Source organism: Daphnia carinata, chromosome 7 (genome assembly GCF_022539665.2).
Source record: "Daphnia carinata strain CSIRO-1 chromosome 7, CSIRO_AGI_Dcar_HiC_V3, whole genome shotgun sequence".
NCBI lineage: Eukaryota > Metazoa > Arthropoda > Branchiopoda > Diplostraca > Daphniidae > Daphnia > Daphnia carinata.
Genome location: NC_081337.1, coordinates 7319949 through 7337785, shown reverse-complemented (window position 1 = coordinate 7337785; position 17837 = coordinate 7319949). Strand labels below are relative to the sequence as shown.

Sequence of the window (17837 nt, the reverse complement as noted above, 5' to 3'; positions counted from 1 at the left end):
TTTTTTCGTGATTCTTTTCGTTTCTATTGTTTTAGTGCATCCCTTTTTTTTTTTTCATCTTTTTGTTTAGTCGAGTGCCTATTTTTGTTTTTTCCATACCTTGATGAAGCGACACTTTGAAGTTGAAGATGCGAGAGCGCGTTTTTGATTCGATGCTGGGAAATGAGAGCCGTTGTTTTTGATCGAGTTTCTCTTTCACGCTACCAGATCCGGCTGCTAAAAATAAGCGACGGACCTGCCCGTTCTATACCGAGGCCATTTGCCTGTGCAACCTCGTCTGTTTCATTATGCGCACACTGCTGCTCACGAAGGGCAATTTTTTTTTTTTTTTTTTTTTCTCGCGGTTCTCTTCTTTTCGATTCAACCGTGAAACAGTCCGTTTTCATCTGTTCGTTTTGCCCACGTGAGTCGCCCGAACGCTCGTGCACGTGCCGGGTGACTAACGGAATTCAAACATTGACACATTTTCCCTTTCCACCTATCCTTTTTGAGACACGCGAATCCGTTTCGCATTTCATTTTTTTTTTTTTTTCTATTCAAAAGTTTCGTTCTTTTCTTCTTCGTGTTTCGTCTTGCTTTTGATGCGGCTTCTGAATTTTCCCTATTGTTCGTGTCGTCATTGTTGCATTTGTCTTTTCCGGCCCCCTTCTATTTTGCCCTATTGAATACGCTGTTTTTTTTTGTTTTTTTTTTAGGGGCAATCAGAAGAAAAAAAAAAAAGAGGGTTTTTGTATCGTGCGGGAAACGGGGGATATTTGTGTGTGCCGGATGGTCGTGGATCAAAAGTTAAAGAGGTTACTTCGAGCGTGTCGTCCTCTCTTGGATGGCCGATGTCGGGTACGCCACTCGGTGGCAGCAGCAACATCTTCTCTTTTGTTCTGCTTTTCGGTCCTGGCCAACCCCGACGGCCAACAGTTAAAATAAAAAGTAGACCGACGAGGGTTGGGAGCAGGGCGTTGGTCCTTCTGCGCGAGCTCGTCACGGTTTCATTCTCCCCTTCTTCGTCGTGACTTATCACCGTGAACTCACCGAAAGAGTGCGTAGTCTTCTCTTTCCTCTTTTTTTTTTTTTTTCTTTTTTTTCCTTTTTCATGGCTCATTTTCTTTCTTTTCAAAACCTCGACATAAAGGGGGGAGAGAGAGAAAAAAAAACAAACATCCTTCAAATTGAGGAAACGCACGGAATCCGCCCCCTGAAAAAAAAAAAAAAAAAAAGAAGAGAAAACTGTAGTCCCGATTTGCAGATAAGCACGTCATGTTTAATATGTAGTCTACATAGTTGCCTAGTTGCACGACGTGTGTATAGCGGTACAGACAAGTTATTGGGATGAGATTGATTCCAATCCGCGCTCTTTAAAAAAAAAAAAAAAAAAAATAGAGGGCAAAACTAACGGCTCGGTGCATCCGCACCAGACTGAATCGGCCCGATGGTGTTTGGAGACGGGAAGCGGATGAGGATGGATCGCGAGTCGTTGGCCCGCTTATTAGGGAAACCGATTTCCTCTTTGTCTGACATGCGTGACCATCAAACACTGACGTTCTTCATTTTTTTTTTTTTTTTTTTTTCGCCTCTGTCTTTCGTGTCTGGACGCGGGACAACCTCTCGTCGGAACAGACATAGACGCGTCAAAACTGCGTGAGCTCGTTGATTGAACATGGAACAGTGTTATGTGTCTGATGCATAGAAAAAAAAGGGGGTTACTTGGGGCTCGGTCCGTACGTGTCTCCACCTTTTTTTTTTGTAGATATGAGCGTGAACAATAGAGAAAGGACGAACTCACTGGAACAACTTTGTTTTTTTTTTTTTTGTTTGTACACATTTATTCTCTTTTGTTTTCTTTGTTGTTGTTGTTTGACGGTTTTTATTTTGTCGGGACCGGTCAATGGAGTAATCCATCACGTTTTTGTTTCCATATTCTTTGTTACCATGTGCTAACTCGTTTGGTATTTTCCGAAGAACCGGGGAAGGGTTTTTGCCATCGTTTTTCCAAGTTTTGTTTTCTGGTTTACGAAAACTTTCATCTTGGCGCGCCAAGTTTTTTTGCGTTTTTTTTTTTTTTTTTTCTTTTTCATTATTTATTTATTTTTTTATTTTCCACTCGTTTCGAACGAAAATGCCATCATCAACCAACCACCGTGTTTTCTTCCCTTTTTTTTTTTTTTTTTTTAAAGCGTTTTCTCTTTGTTTTTTTTTTTTTTATATCTTTCATGTTGTTTTTCTTGTTTCGTTGTTGTTGTTGTTTAAGACTTTGTCATTCCGCTAAGTGCGTTTTTAATTTTCATTTACGTTCGGAGTGCTCGAAACAGGTCAGAGTTCAGGTCATGTCGTGTAACGGCAAAGAAGCAAGGCCTTTTCTTTTTTTTCTTTTCCCCCCATTCGTTGCGGCCATTTTGGCTCTACCAGGATATACGAAAGAAAAAAAAAAAAGATTGGAACGATGACGCTTCTGGGAAATAGAGCCATTTTTGAGCTGTGATGGAAAACCGCTTGTGAAGGATGATACTTAATTAGGGAAACCAAGGGGAAAACAAAAACAAAACAAGAAATCGAAAAGATAAACGCTCGTAAGCGAAGAAAGCAACGGTTTCTACGGCCTTGCGGAAGGCGGGAAAAATGAAACGCGTTCATCGGCAGTCATCCCGAAGGGGAACCAGACCCGACAGACACCAGAAGCAATCTGCTTATTTTCTCCCATCTTTCCATTCCCTTTTCTTTCCTTTTTTTTCTTTCTCCTTTTCATTTTCTGGAACATTTTTTTTATTTTTTTTTATTTTAAATTTGGTGTTACAGACGGTTCGACCGTAATAGAAGAGTCAAGGGCCGCAATCAAGTCGCGACGTCGTCAACAACACGGGAATATTTAAAGACAAAAAAAAAAAAAAAAAAAAAAAAAAGGAAAAAGAGTTGCTAATCTGAAAATAATGACCCATCCCCAATGATGGCCCGTTGGCCGCCTTGTCCGTCTTTTTCCCGTCGGCTGCGCTGTCTCCCCCCCCCCCTTTCTTTTTTCTTTCTCGTCAACATGTTTATGTCATTAACGAAGAATCATAGAGAAAAGAAAAAAAAAAAAACGAAAGAGACTTGTTCGTTCGCAACCAAAGAAGCCTGTCCGTCTCTTACTCGTCTACTACGTGTGTGTGTGTGTGTGTGTGTAAAGAGCTCTTTGTGCCTTGATTCATACGTACCAGTTTTTGGCGTGGCTTGCAACTACGGCAGCTACGGTTTTTTTTTTTATCTTACCTTAATCCACACGCACAAACGAAACGGACGGAATCGTGCGTGTCGAGACAGATTTTTTTGCCCACATCTGTGAAGTGTTTCTGACCTCTTTTTTTTTTTTTTTCCATCACTTTGTCTTTCCTTTGTGTGTGTGCGTATGCAGTTCTCCCCTGTTGAACTGATGTAGTTGTTTCGTATCACACACTGTCACGCCCTTGCAGTCGCCATACTTTAAAAAAGTCCCGCGATATCGCCAAGTTGTTCAAGCGGTTGGACAAATTATCCAAATTTTTTAAAATTTCGATGATATCACGATAGTTTGCGTTGTGAACCATTAGCGTGTTTTTTTTTTTGTTTTTTTTTCGTTTATGGAGCTTTACAAAATAGTTGAGTTGAATAATTATCATGTTTTTTTTTTTTTTTTTTTTTTTTTTTTTTTAAACATCCGTGTGCGTGCAAAACAGTGTAAGTGAGAAGGCGAATGAAAAGGGGAAAAGGCAGAGCCGTTTTGAAACTGCAGTTGTGTATGGAGGTGCAGTCGGTCATGATGATCAACAGCTGCTCTACGCTGGCCCTCAATTTAGAACGTATTTCGTTTTGCGTGCTCGTCTTTTTCGTCTCGTTTCCAGCCTTTTCGAATTGATTACCTCGCTCGTTTCATGAGTGATCATATGAGACAGGCCAACAAACTCGCCCTGTGTCACTCACTGTTTGTAACCTGACGTAAATTGTCTACGCATACGGACCACTACTCGACACAGTAGATCTTTTATTATTATTATTATTCGTTTTCTTTTCTCCGTTGACTGACGCAGGGCTTCTTGTACGCGTAACTTGTTTCCGAGAAGCCCCTCTTCAGGATTATAATAAAACTCGTTCTGTGTGTCTGACTAAACTCATCTTTTCGTCTTCAATCAAAACGAGAAGGAAAATAAATAAATGAAAACGTTGGTCAAGTTTAGAAATGGAAGAACAAGTGGGAAAGAGGTGGATGTGGGGAATTAGAAGGAGAAAAGCCATTTATTTATTTATTTGATTTATTTAAACGTCAAGATTATTCAGCAGTTTTCTTTCTTTTTTTTTTTTTTTTTCTTGCCTTTCTTCCCTTCTTTTTGAATATTATTGTAATTATTATTATTATTATTCTATTTCCTCTAGTGGTCAGACGAAGTGAGAACACACGCTGCGGCCAGGACCCAGAAAAAAAGCTTTGCGGGACTTGGGTCTGTTATGATGGGAACGTGATTCCCGCCACCTCATTGCCGCTGCTGGCCATGCATGAAAGCAAACTCCTTAACGCTAGAAGAGCTTTAGTCCGTCCGAAAGGCCGGCAATGGTTGCCGAAACCCATCTCTCTCTTTCTCTCTCTCTCTCTTTCTCCAACCCGCTGGCAAATCACTTAAAAAGACTGCGGTCGATTGGGAACTCGAGTACCAGCCAACGACTGGTTTTCTTTCCCCCCTCTTGTTGAAGTCAAAATAAAACGAAGATGGGGAAAGACAGAAAAAAGAAATCAAATCCAAATCGAAAAAGAATTGTGACGTGATAAAACCCTGAAAAAAAAAAAAAAAAAAAATGTGACGGGTTTAAAATTCCCCCCCATCTTCTTGTATATATTTATGTATATTTTGTTTGTGTGATAGATCTCTTTCTCTTCCCTAATCTTCCCCTCGATTTTTTTTTAAAAATTTTTTTTAAATTTTTATTTTCTTGTTTTGGGTTGGACAAACATTCTCTCCTCTCTTGAAGACGGACTGGCTTTTTGGCATCTTTTTAGCCATGCGGGCGCCCTATTCTCGACTGCTGCTATAAAGATCGTGAGAGCTCCCGCCCGTCTTGCGCGTGAGTCCTCGTACGCGTCGTTATCGTTCTCTTCTTCTTCTTTCCTTCACTTGGTCGTTTTCGGTTCAACAGAGGACGAAGAAGAAGAAGAAAAATGAAAAAGCTTTAAGGGACAATTGGGAAACGATTCAAAATGGATATCGACTAGACAGTTGGTGGGTTTTGTTTTTATTTTATCCCCGTTTATTTCTTTTTCTGTCGCAGATCGAACGAGGTCGTTTTGATTTATTTTTTTTTTCCCCTCTCCGCTGCCGTGCCCTCTAGTAACGATTTTTTGTTTTGTTTCTTTTCGGACGGCACTAACCCCGACGCGGATCGCCCCGGATGGGTGTGAAGCACGCGCTCGGTCACGACCAAGCGCGTGCGCTCCGTCTGCCAAAGGGCGTCGTCTTGGTTCGTTCCAACAAAGACGTCCTCCTTTTTCTTGATTCCTTTTTTCCCCGGCCAAGCCAATCGCAGATCTGTGCGGACTCGGTTTTCATTTCTCTCTCTTTTCTCCCGGTTATTGTGTAAGCCCTCAACCCGAACACACCGATTCGCCTTTACCCCGTACGCCACACAGACCATCTTTGACGTCGACAAGAAGACGAGGGGAAAACCGAAAGAAGACGAAGAGACGCTGACGCGTGCAAACGCAATCCCTTTTCTTTTTTTTTTTCTTTTTTTTTTTTGTTTGTTATCTATTTTCTTCTTTCTCTTCCCCCCCCCCCAAAAAAAGTCTTTTTTCTGTCTGCCTTTCCTTTTTTTTTTTTTTTTTTTTTTTTTTTTTCCAGACGTTTTGTATATAGCCCCGAGACTCGGGAATGATGGATCGTTTTTTTTTTTTTTTTTTCTTTCTTTCTCTCTTGGTTATACATCAAGAAGAAGGAAAAGGAAAAAAGAGGGGGTGTATAGTGCTGTTACTAGCTTTCTTATATGGCCAGAGTCTCCTTTGGAGCGTACTGGAAATAATTTGTTCAACTGTCAGTAAATTTGTCTCGCGCCCTTGCTCATTCCTCTCCACCCCCCCTATCATACATCAAGCTGATTTTCCCTTTTAGAAACGACTACTGCACAAATGTTCGTGATCGCAACGTTCAATGTGTCGGCGTTCGGCAAAAATCTCCGTGCTAAAAACGCGCTTTTTGGCCGAGCACATAGTCTACCAAGACTAGAGAGAGTCATTGCTACTCAAATGCAATCGTGTGCGATGGTTAACTTTGAGGCAACACGGAAAGAAGAAGAAAAAAAAACGTTTTCTGGTTCGTGAACAAAGAAAATAACTTGAAATCTATTTGTTCCTTTTTGCTTAGTGAGTTTCCAGCAAGGGCTCCAGTCGCTTCCAAAATTGTTCTAGCGTCATTGGTAGTAGTCATTTTTCATATGTTATTTCTTCCTCTTTTCTCTTCATTTTCTACGTTATTTTATTTTTTTTTTTTCCAACTTTTTCGAACAGAAAAACGCCCAAAAAAAACCCGGTCCGTCTTTTTTCTCCCCATCACCCACCCTTTTTTTTTTTTTTATATATATATATATCCTTTTCTCGCAACTGGGCGAAGCAAACGTTTCCAATGAGGTTTCAAGTCGTAACGCTTCTTCTACAAACAAAATCTACAGACATACGCAGACGCGCGCATATTGAAAGAATGACGGACAGACAGCTACGGTCTTTCCTTTTTCTGTTTTGAAAAATTTTTCATTTTTGAATTTTTTTTTTTTTCTCCAGTTCTTGACCAATCCCCCTCGTAGAAGAAGCCTGTGGCCCGTCTCTTGTTGAAGAGGTTTTTTGGTGAGTCGGTAGGATGTAAAAATCATCAGTATTTGTGCAGCCACTTTGAGTTAAAGACTGTGCGTCCAACTCGGTCCGCCTTTTCTCGCACTGTGTAACGCTCATTCGTAAAAAAAAAAAAAAAAAAATGTGCCTAAACATCTGGAGGCGTTTGTGGTGGACGAACTTGTCGACAAGGATGGAGTTGGGTTTTTCTTGGTTTTGATTTGTGTCTTTTTAGGAGCCATTATGAATTGCGCGCGTGAAGTCAGGCACGAGCGTGACGGTGACATCATGGAACGCTGGCGTCATCGAGTTGGAAGAGCGCACGTCCCTCACGCTCCGCCTGGCCGATTGTACGAGTCTCTTTTTTTTTTTTTTTTCATTTATATGAACAGAATTTGATTTGTTTTGTTTGCCAACACTTTTTCACGTCTGCCTGTCGGGCCTGATCCTTTGCTCAACCTGTGATCGTAAACTTAGCATTACCCTCCGTCAAGGGAGGAGGTGAGCAAAGTTTCAGGTGCGTCAGTTTGTTTCGTGCATCTCATCTGACGAAAATTATCACGAGCTGCGTTTGTTTTTTTTTTTTTAACTTGTCGATTGCTACACATCAAAACTCGTCGTCGAGATCGGTGTATTTTCGCTCTCAGCCTGATTCTTGCTCGACCTATGCCTATAACAATGTGCGAGGTGAGCAAAGTTTCAGGTGCGTAAGCGGCACCGGCAATCATCGGATCAATTCAACGCCTCCATTCACTTAAACCGTATTTTTTTTTCTTGAATAATCATCGTGATTCGTTCAATTGCTTTGTTCCGCAAATATTACGTGTGGTGCAACATGTTCGCCGAGCTTTCGTTTGTTTTTTTTTTATGTTGTTCGTCTTGAATAATACACGACGTGCTTGCGAATTAAAACAGAGTAATGATTGGGTTTTTTTTTTTTTTTTATTTGCGGGTGCTGCGTTAGCGATGGCTGATGGGGTCGATGAGAACACGGTAAGAATGGCAGCGGCGGTCCACATCGTTGGTTGCCGATATGGCCGGCCGCGCGCACACCGAAACACGAACGCTGACACGTCCACGCGCATTTTTTTTTTTTTTCGATGAGAAAAGAACAGCGGGCGTTTATTCGAAACGTTGACACGAAAGACGAATGAGAGACGGCCAGGAAAAAAAAAAGAAGGGGGCGCCTGCCACAGCCCTCCACCACATCATTAAATAATCATAAGACGAAAGAGAGAGAAAAAAAAAAAGGGCTGAACGAAAATGACCGTGTCATCGTGTTCATTCTTTTTTTTTTTTTTTTTTCTCTTCTCTAGACACAGCCTTTTTGCTTTGCTTGTGTTACCTGTTTGTATTATTATAGCTCTCTATCGACCTCCCTTTTTCTTTCCATCTTTATCTAACGACAAGTGGGCGACCCCATCGCAGCGCCCTTCTCCACATTCGTGTAGCTTTAACCGCTTTTCATCGTTCGGTAGTCGGCAGTCGTACTGACGACGTTCAAACATGACGGCACTAATATCACAAGAAATCGTTGACCTGATGTAGTCTCTCGACTGCAGAGCGAATCGCAGACGGTCAACATTGACTCCTAGATAATTCCAGAAGTGGTTTGTCCTTTTTCCATTTTCGTTTCACATTTCTCCTAGTTTTTGGCGAATTAGAGGGGCACAAAGAAAACGCCCTTCAGTAATTGAAACCTGCGTCACCTGCGTCACCAATTTTAATAATCGACATAAAACAACGAGGGTTAAAAAATGGAATTGGGCAGTTGAAAACAAGGTGGGGTAAGTGAAAAAGAACAGTTGGCTTTAAACTGAAAACGAGGAACGAAAAAAGGCACATTAAAGACGGACTAAAAATAAAATGCAAATTTGCCATTGTCAACGCGAAATTGATTTATGAAAGTCACGTTTGTTTTATTTCCCAAAGCAACCACGTACGTATGTCTATGTATATGTGTCTGCATTTATATCCAAAAAGTCTAGTGCATGTATAAATCTATACGGTTTAGTTGTTTTCGTCCGATGATGTGTGCCAGGAAACTACCAAGAGCTTGAAAGAGCCATTTGTTAACTCTCATTTTGGAAGATGGGCAGGAAATGGCTGGGAAATATGGCGCAAATATAAATGTTTTTTTAAAAAAGAAAAAGTTAAGAACAAACCCGATTGGGACAACAGCCAGTTAGTACAGGATTGTATCCTGTCCTTCTTTCCTTTTGTGATGGCTAACTTCGAATGGAGAGGCCGTTACTTAAGTACTGAACGTTTGTCTCTATGGTTTTTCTATGGGAAAAAAAAGTGTTGGAATAATAACCGGTCAGTGGGTCTGGTTCTCGTCTCGGCCCGACGAAGCGTGGGGCTTGCCCAGACGGCAGCCCATTTATTATATACCGTGCACGCACCGCGCGCATATCACGCTTCGAAGGTGCTCCCAAACGGCCCCGATAATTTGTCAAGCCGACTTTCTCGATGTCTTCTTCTCTCCAGACAGTTTCTCTCCTTTCGGCCCTTGTTTTCACACACACATGTCGTGATGTTTAAGTCATGATGTCGGTCGTTCGGTTCCGTTATTTTTTTGTTTTCTGAGCAAATGAAATTCATCGATCATAGGCCTTCCCTATCTGTCATCAGCTGATAAGCACTCACGTATGTAAATACTTTATGAAAATTCTTTTAAAAAAGAATCATCAGAATTTGATCGATAATAACACAGTATCGATCGCGAACAAGCAACGTATTAATGTGTAACTAGCTTATAGCTACCAACGATGTTTCGACTTCGATTTTTCGCGAAAGACGGTCTGCTAATGTATGTTACTCCAATGGTAATCTCGTCAGTGTACGCGGGGACAAAATGCCGTTAAAGAAAGACTAACACGGGGCAAAAAAAAAAAAGTTCAGGATTCAAAGCGTGCGCACTGCGTTATGCTTGTAGACAGTGCATGGCTTTGAGTAAATCCTCCCGAAGGAATGACATGTGACCATGAAGATAAAGTGATTTCGTTGTCATTGATGAATACACTAGGCTAGGTGCGGTTTCATTGCCTTGCAATTTAGTGTGTCTGTTTTTTTTTTCCTTCTTCCTTTTTATTTTATTATTATTTTGTTCTTTTTTAGGCGGAAAGAGGGAGCTTTTTCCTCAGTGCCCTATATTCGATAGACTATACTTGGGCGTGGTTTCTATTTAACAAACACTCACCGGCCTGCCATTAGCTCCAAAATCAATACGGGCAACGTCGTGTTTCTGGTCTACGGTTTAGTCGTTTGTTTTATAATCGTGTGTGGAAACGACTACGCCATACTGAAAATCTGTTTGTTGCGAGAAGAAAAAAAAAACAACAAGAACAATGACACTTTTATCGAGTTCTATCGATATTGGTTCTAGAGAATCGTGAGTAACAATAAACAATGTATTTTTCAACAAATGATGTGACTCATCAAACTAGTCACAATGCTTTATTATTCTAAGCAGATAAAAACTGAGAGATGGTAGACAACATCGATAAACACCCGCGCGACCGCTTCGTTTGTGTTCTCCGCGCACATAGCTTTGCCGGCCCTTAGGAAATTTGTTTGGCAACGGTGCACACTATGGAAAAATAAATTAAAGAAACAAGACAAAAAAAAAGGAGAAAAAGTGAAGTCAGATTCGGGCGGAAGGAAACTGAAGTTTATAATCGGATGTGTTTACATCGGATTGTTTAAATTTCCTTGTACGAAAATGGTAGTGAATTTTTTAAGCCAGATGTCAGAATCATTCTGGTCGTCAGACGTATGGTTACCTCCTGGAGTCACCTGGAAAGATATCGAACCTAATGAGCAAAATCAACATATTGCGTATCCCCGCTTTAGTGACATTTGGTATCCTGTTTTATTTTCATTTGCTCTCACTTTTCTCAGGCTGTTATTTGAAAAGTAAGTCTTACATATAAAAGATAAAGCTGTATGCCATAACCACCACTTGGTTTTGTATTCCACAGGTATGTTTTCTTTCCGTTGGGCATAGCCAATGGTTTGAGACCTGTCAGACCATGGAAGGGACAGGCTCCTGACAATCCTGTACTTGAGAAGGCCTTCCTTGTTGCCCGAAAAGGCAGATTGAACTACAAACAGATTCAAGGACTTGCAAAGCAGTTGGATTGGTCTGAGCGGCAAGTGGAAAGATGGATACGTATGAGAAGAATGATGGACCGCCCCTCAACACTTGTCAAGTTCATGGAATGTGGCTGGAGATTCAGTTATTATGGATTTGCATTTGTCTATGGAGTGTATACCCTATGGGATAAACCATGGTTTTGGGATATCAACGAGTGCTGGTACACTTTTCCACATCAGGTAACCAAACATTACACCAATAACCTAACAAGCTCACTCAAAGTCATATCTTCTTAGGGAGTGACAAATGATGTGTGGTGGCACTATATGATGTCACTCAGTTTCTATTGGTCTCTACTCTTCTCTATGTTTGAGGACATCAAGAGGAAAGATTTTTGGGAAATGTTGACTCATCATTTTGTTACCATTATCCTGTTGGTTTTATCGTGGACGTGCAACTTGATTCGAGCAGGGACCCTAGTTCTTGTGATACACGATTGCGCCGATATTTTCTTAGAATTGGCAAAAATGATGAAGTACATCAAGTGGCAACGTACCTGCGATGTATTGTTTGGCATTTTCACGGTTACCTGGATAGGTACGCGGCTGGTGATTTACCCATATTGGTTCCTTTACAGGTACGCCTACGTTTCTATGGTTAATACCTCATATTTTCATTCAGTATTTTAAATATTTTAATTTATTTATCTTTTTAAACTCATCATTTGTTCACAGTACGTGTATTGGTGCCAAGAAGATTGTGCCCATGTTTCCTGCGTACTACATTTTCAACTCGTTGTTACTTATGTTACTGCTTTTGCACATCATCTGGACGTATTTCATACTTAAAGTATTATATCGAGCCATCCTTTCAGGACAGGTATTGTATACACTTATTCTGTGACCCCACTCATGAAAACTACGTATAGTATAATCTTTTTTTTAAATGCTATACAGATGGAAAAAGATTCGCGCAGCTCATCCAGCGAATATTTCAGCGAAGATAATAGTAAATCTGGCAATTCATCAGCCTCGCCCACGACTCCATCCAAGCGATTGCCAGTAAAGTTAGGCAGTCACAGTCGAGAACACAAAAATTCCAAATAGTCGAAATGATCGTGGTCCAATAAAGTTCAGAGTATTTGCTGAGCCTAAGCCTTTTTCTCTTGTAATCACATGGCTTGAGAAACATCAAATACGGTATGGTTTCAAGTATGAAAAAGTATGAATATTCTTAAATAAACGTAGGCATATTGTTTTTACTAAAAAGTGGATGGAAATCGTTTCGTTTCCTAAGAACGGAATAACTGCACTATCATAATTTTTTGGAGTGTGTGTGTGTGTGTGTGTGCGTGTGTGTGTGTGTGTGTGTGTGTGTGTGTGTGCATCAATCTGTGGTCGATGTTCGGTATTCAGCAGCGTCTTGTCCTGCTGGTCTTTGTTGAGGTATTTCACTTCCCACTACTGACCTTCTCCTCTACTTCTTTTCGTTTTTTAAATAGCCCATTTTTGCCCCTACCCTCCTCTGCAGTTGTCTTCCCCAAAGTTATCTGATTAACCGTATGATGTGCATCAGCAGCAGTGCCTTTACTTACGCAAAGCAAAAAGAAATCGCTTCATCTGCCGATCTAATTCTTCCGCCAAGTTGTTTTCCGTTTGTTTATGAATTGCTGTAATAAAACAGTTTCGATGGTTTCATCAGGGACATTTACTGCGGTTTTTGCAATCACCCCTTTTCGTACTGTGTTTGTTTCTACCCACTGTTTTATTGTTCAATAGAATAACCTCGAGAGCTTTGATTTCCAAACTGTCGAAGTTTCTTGTGAAACGTATTAGTATCGCTAAAAATAACTGTTGCAAGCATTTCTTTTCGAATAGTAAAATGCTTTCTGCTCACACCGTGCAAAGATAATTTTGGGTTTAGAAAATATAATCCACGCTGCTAAACAAGCTGAACTTCGTTGACGGACAAGTTAATATTGGATAGATACCGAATTGTTTTTCGTAAGGTGTTCTTAAAATTTTTTAAATGTTTTTCTTTTCAGTGAACATTAGCATAAAACCGAAGAATTTACGTACGCAGACTGCAAGAAGTTGGAGAACAGTCGTACGAGAACTGCTTAAGGCGGGATTTCGTCAAACACCGTTATAAGACTTGTTTTTTGAATAACGTAATGGCCAAAATCGTGTATTTTGTTAAACCTTGAATTGGTAAATGTTTACTTCGCTGTTTAATCATGGTAATCACATTCGATTTTAAGCCTACCCTGGCCACGTATCGGCTCAAGAAGTCAAGATTGACATTCAGAGATTGTTTATTTTTAACACCAGAAAGGGCCGATTTCCTGCTGTGAACTGACAACGTAGCATCATTTCCATTCCCGTCTAGTAAAGAAAATGAAAGCAGACGCTTATCAAACAGGGTTATTGCGGGGAATAACCGGAAAGAAAAAAACAAGAAATCCTTGAAGTTGTGTTTGTATAAAATACACGCTAGTTGCTTGCGGCTCGAATATTCCTTAAGGGGTACCAGAATTTCCTATATAGTGAGTGTGCTGATCTTGGTGCCCTGGTAGAATGCTACGATAAACCGAGTAAGTAACCCGTATCTATTTTTTCAAAAGTTCGAATTGTAATGCCCGTTAATGCAGTCTTTTCGACACTAATGAAACGATTTTCCCATTTATTAAGTGCTTATTTTTCGTGACAGTTTAAATGTTCTATTAAATTGCTTTGTGTAGTATCTGATTTGGTTTGATTTTCATGCCCAATAGCAAAATGCTTGAAAATCAGCAATCAAGTTGGGAAATAGAATATTATGTGGTGATAGCTTGCCTTGAGGATTTTCATTGGATATTTTCTTTTTAGGCATGGCTAATGAACAAGAATTTTTCCTTCGCTGGAATAATCATCAGTCCAATCTCATAACTGCATTTCATGACCTGAGGATTGGTGAAGATTTTGTTGATGTAACTCTAGCTTGTGAAGGCCAAAGCTTACAAGCTCACAAGGTAAAAAACAAGGTTTTATTTTGTTTTATTTTATTTTAATTTTCAGTACAAGTATATTACTTGAGCCAATAATCATCTCCTCTATGTGAAACACTTAATCAAATTTTTTTTCTATTTAAAGGTGGTATTGTCAGCCTGCAGTCCATATTTCAGAGATTTATTAAAGGTAAATAATTTATATTTGTGAGTGAAATGATAGGAATTTACAACTTAAATAATTGATTTTATTATTTTCGCCATAGACAACACCATGCAAACATCCAGTTATTGTTTTAAAAGACATTCTGTTTTACGACCTTTTAGCATTAGTCGAATTTGTTTATCACGGAGAAGTGAGAGTCAAGCACCAAAGACTTCCATCTTTTCTGAGGACGGCCGAAGTACTTAAAGTTCGGGGTCTCACTGAATCTTCGTCCGAATTGAAAACTTATCAGTTATCCGAGAGTAATTCTTCAGTTCTACGTGTACGCAATAATAACCCTCCATCAGTATCCGATTCCATATCGGATAATGACTTGATTTCAACTCAGGTGTGTATATAACAACTCATGACGTCTGGAGAATCGTAATTACACAATGCATATTTATTTTACTTCCTGTAGTTGGGGGACTCTTCCATGTTTTCCTCGGGTCCAGAAAATGTCGGAGCCGATTCAATTGGGCATTTGGCGAATGTTAAAATAGAAGAAGTGGATCTCGATTCGGTTTCTGATGAAAATGACGATTTAATAGGATCTCCTGGAACATTCCAATTCCAACAAGGGCGGAATATCGCTACAAGTGCTGAAGAAAAAAAAGAGCAACGAAGAGACGAGGATGCGTTAATTCCTCCTCTATTAACTCTTCAGAGTTTCGCAAGGATACCTGTGTCAGACCCACAAGATATTGCACCATCTTTCAACCAATATTCAAATCGAGCATTTTCTGTACCCGGTCATGATGAAACACGGCAACAACTAGAGACATCTGGTAATAATTTCAAAAATTTGGTTCCAGGTTGTTCAATACCAAAAAGTTCAATCTTCTGTCAGATCAAAATGAATGTGACATTCATCCTGGCCGGACACCAGGCCGTATGTCAACCTCTGACCGACCGCGATGGCCATGCCCATTCTGTATGCGACTCTTGTCAAGCCGTTCCAGCGTAAGGCGACATATTGAGGATCGTCATACTAACGACACTTCGCGACATCCCTGCCCTCTGTGTGAACGTCTTTACAGGTTTGTTACATGAAATGATTGCATAATTTAGAAAACCATGTATCTATATTGTTTTTACAGAACCCGAAACAGTCTTCAATATCACTTATCGACTGCCCATCGGGATCGTGAACCTGGCCCTAGAGGACGACCGCGCACCCGCCCACGATCACCGATGGAAAATAACGTGACCAAAAATAAAAGTCCTTTTGAATCTGAAATGAGTTCTGGATACCAGAGCAGCATCTCAATTCCATTCGTCAATTTGAACAGGAATTCTTTATCGGGAAATCAGCAGCCATCTTCGACGGGTAAGGGCAACCCGTCTGGAACTAAAAGTCCTGATGAGTTGGAAATGAACCTAGGAAATCAAATCAATATTTCTCATCCATGCACACAGCTAAATCGCAGTCCCCCGGCTGGGATTCCCCCAGCGTAAATTGCTGCAAATAAGCAGATTTCCGTGATTGTGAAAAGAGGTTAATCGCATTGGTGGTAACTAATGCGAATAATTGTGGCAAAGGCTTTAAACAATGGTTTAAACATAGTAAAACGTGGGTGCCTTCGTTAGAGGGAAAAGGCCCTTGAGGTTCGTTTGGTGTTTTTTAAATGTATTAACTTTGCCATATTTAAACCGCTATAACGGCACTGTGTACAAGCATCTCTCATTATATGTAGGATATAAGGAAAAGCTCGAGTTCTAACTTAAATGCTCTAAACTGTGTTACTCCATGTAAATTCAAATTATGTCCTTCATGACTTGTTAACTGTTTCCCCAAACTTTATCCAGAAAGGCCTGTGCCATATCAAACCATTTTTGTTTTAGCGAAACGTATCGTTTCACGTTTCTTGATATTTATTTAGATTTGAAAGATTATAACTCGGAACGGCCAGCTGGCTCGTAGCTTCTGCCAGCATTATGTGCTCCAAACTCCTACCGGTTGCAATCGTAGTAAACTTTGTACGATATGTACGTTCCCTCTTTTTTTTTTTTTACCTATGTGATATACAGAAAATATACTCGGTAATGTACCGTGATGGTTAATTTTTAAAATTTATCTCTCATAATCGTTCTATTTCCTAGGTCAAGAAAAGATTACTTCTAGGTACGGCCTAGAAGGAGAACTGTAATGTCCAATTAAACGGACATTTATTTTTCTGAAGTTCAGGCTACAAGGATAGCTAACACGACTGCGGTGTAACGTGCTTTCGGTGTGCTAAGTCGATTTTAGAGATCCTCGTTGATTTCGAATGTAAAGTATATTTTATCACTGAGTAAAGTTCAGATTTTGGAAAAAACAAAATTTGGAAAGATTTTGGAAAAAACAAAAAATTGGTGGAAAATTAGTTTTTACTGCTTAGGTTGTTTTGTAGGTTAGTTTATTTTTCGAGAACTTTTGCTGTCTTGAATGATTTAAAGATCCAATGCAAATCCGCAAAAAATTGGATTTGCTTAAATAATTTTTAAGTTTTCACAAAAAAAGTACACCTCTTGAAGTTATATAATAAATTACACGTTATACTTCATTGGTTCCAGGAAAATTATTCATCTTCTCGCCAAAGCAGCTATTTTAAAAATATATTGAATATTGTGCTGTAGCACGATTGCGCTATACCGCACCAGCACGCCAGCACTTCTTAGTTTTTTCCGTTTATTTCAAAAATTTATGATTTTAATGACAAATACAAGCCAATTTTAGAGATCTTCGTTCACTGGGAATGTAAGTGTATTTTATCATTGAGTAAATTGAAGATTTTTGAAATAAATATATTTGGTGGAAAAGTTAGGCTTGTATTTGTCGGGCTTGTTTTGTAGGGTTTAAAGTTCCATTGGCTAAATTTTAAATTAGGTTTAAAATACATCATTTCGATCGGAAATTGAATAAAAAAGCGCAAAAATTAAGTTTATTTTTCCAATTGGCTTATATTTTTGCAGATTAACGTAAAAAATCATAACATAAAGTAGGTACGACTACAGCACACTGTTTCCGTTTATTTCAAGAACGGTTCATTTAACGAGACAATAAATCACTGAATCAGAATCAGCGTTCAATTCTGATGATACCGTATGATTTGTGTTCAATTTCAAGAGATGCCGTTTTTGGCCGATTTTGCCAAAAGTGGGAAGGGTATAGCCTTCCCACTTTTTCATTTTTGGCTAAATTTTAGATTTGGCTTAAAGCACATGATTTAGATTTAAAACTGAACGAGAATTACAAATATCAAGTTTGTTTTCTCTTTGGACAAATAGTTTTTGAGAAAAACGTAAAAAACGGTCGGTCAGCTGAAGTTTATTGTTCATAAATTACGTTTATTTCAAAAACGCCTAATTTGACAGAAAACCGAATAGCTTTTCCTGATTCAGTGTTAAATTTGGGTTATACCGTGTGATTTTAATCGAATTCCAAGAAGTGTCGGTTTTTTCAAATTTTGACAAAAATGAGAAGGCTATTGCCTTCTCACTTTTTCATTTTTGGCCAAATTTCAAATTTGACTTAAAATAAATGATTTCGATTCAGAATTGAATGCTGATCAAGGAAATCATGTTTAATTTTCAATGAGCTTTGTCGTTTTTTAAAGAAACGTAAAAAACGTAAAAATAAGAAAAGTCGCGCTTGTTTTGTCGGTCTTATTTTGTCGGGCTTAATGTTCTATTGGCTAAATTTTAAATTAGGTTTAAAATACATCATTTCGATCGGAAATTGAATAAAAAG

The 17837-nt window shown here is 39.4% G+C and overlaps 2 protein-coding genes across 3 annotated transcripts; both read left to right on the top strand.

The window, feature by feature from the left end:
- Positions 1 to 10418: 10418 nt before the first annotated feature.
- LOC130685545 (ceramide synthase 6-like) lies at positions 10419 to 12604 on the top strand. 2 transcript variants are annotated; one of them, XR_009421430.1, is made up of 6 exons: positions 10419 to 10732; positions 10798 to 11152; positions 11210 to 11550; positions 11648 to 11792; positions 11870 to 12358; positions 12444 to 12604. XR_009421430.1 is itself a non-coding variant. In XM_057508860.2 (5 exons), the coding sequence occupies exons 1-5, from the start codon at positions 10539 to 10541 to the stop codon at positions 12017 to 12019; spliced, it is 1185 nt and encodes a 394-aa protein (XP_057364843.1). In that variant the 5' UTR covers positions 10419 to 10538; the 3' UTR covers positions 12020 to 12604. The 2 variants fall into 2 exon arrangements, 1 of the variants encoding a protein (XP_057364843.1); XM_057508860.2 differs by having other exon boundaries at positions 11870 to 12604.
- Positions 12605 to 13309: 705 nt separating this feature from the next.
- On the top strand, positions 13310 to 16140 carry LOC130685472 (zinc finger and BTB domain-containing protein 14-like). Its single transcript, XM_057508773.2, has 7 exons — positions 13310 to 13506; positions 13781 to 13923; positions 14045 to 14089; positions 14166 to 14453; positions 14526 to 14892; positions 14955 to 15144; positions 15205 to 16140. The coding sequence occupies exons 2-7, from the start codon at positions 13783 to 13785 to the stop codon at positions 15560 to 15562; spliced, it is 1389 nt and encodes a 462-aa protein (XP_057364756.1). The 5' UTR covers positions 13310 to 13506; positions 13781 to 13782; the 3' UTR covers positions 15563 to 16140.
- The last annotated feature ends 1697 nt before the right edge of the window (positions 16141 to 17837 follow it).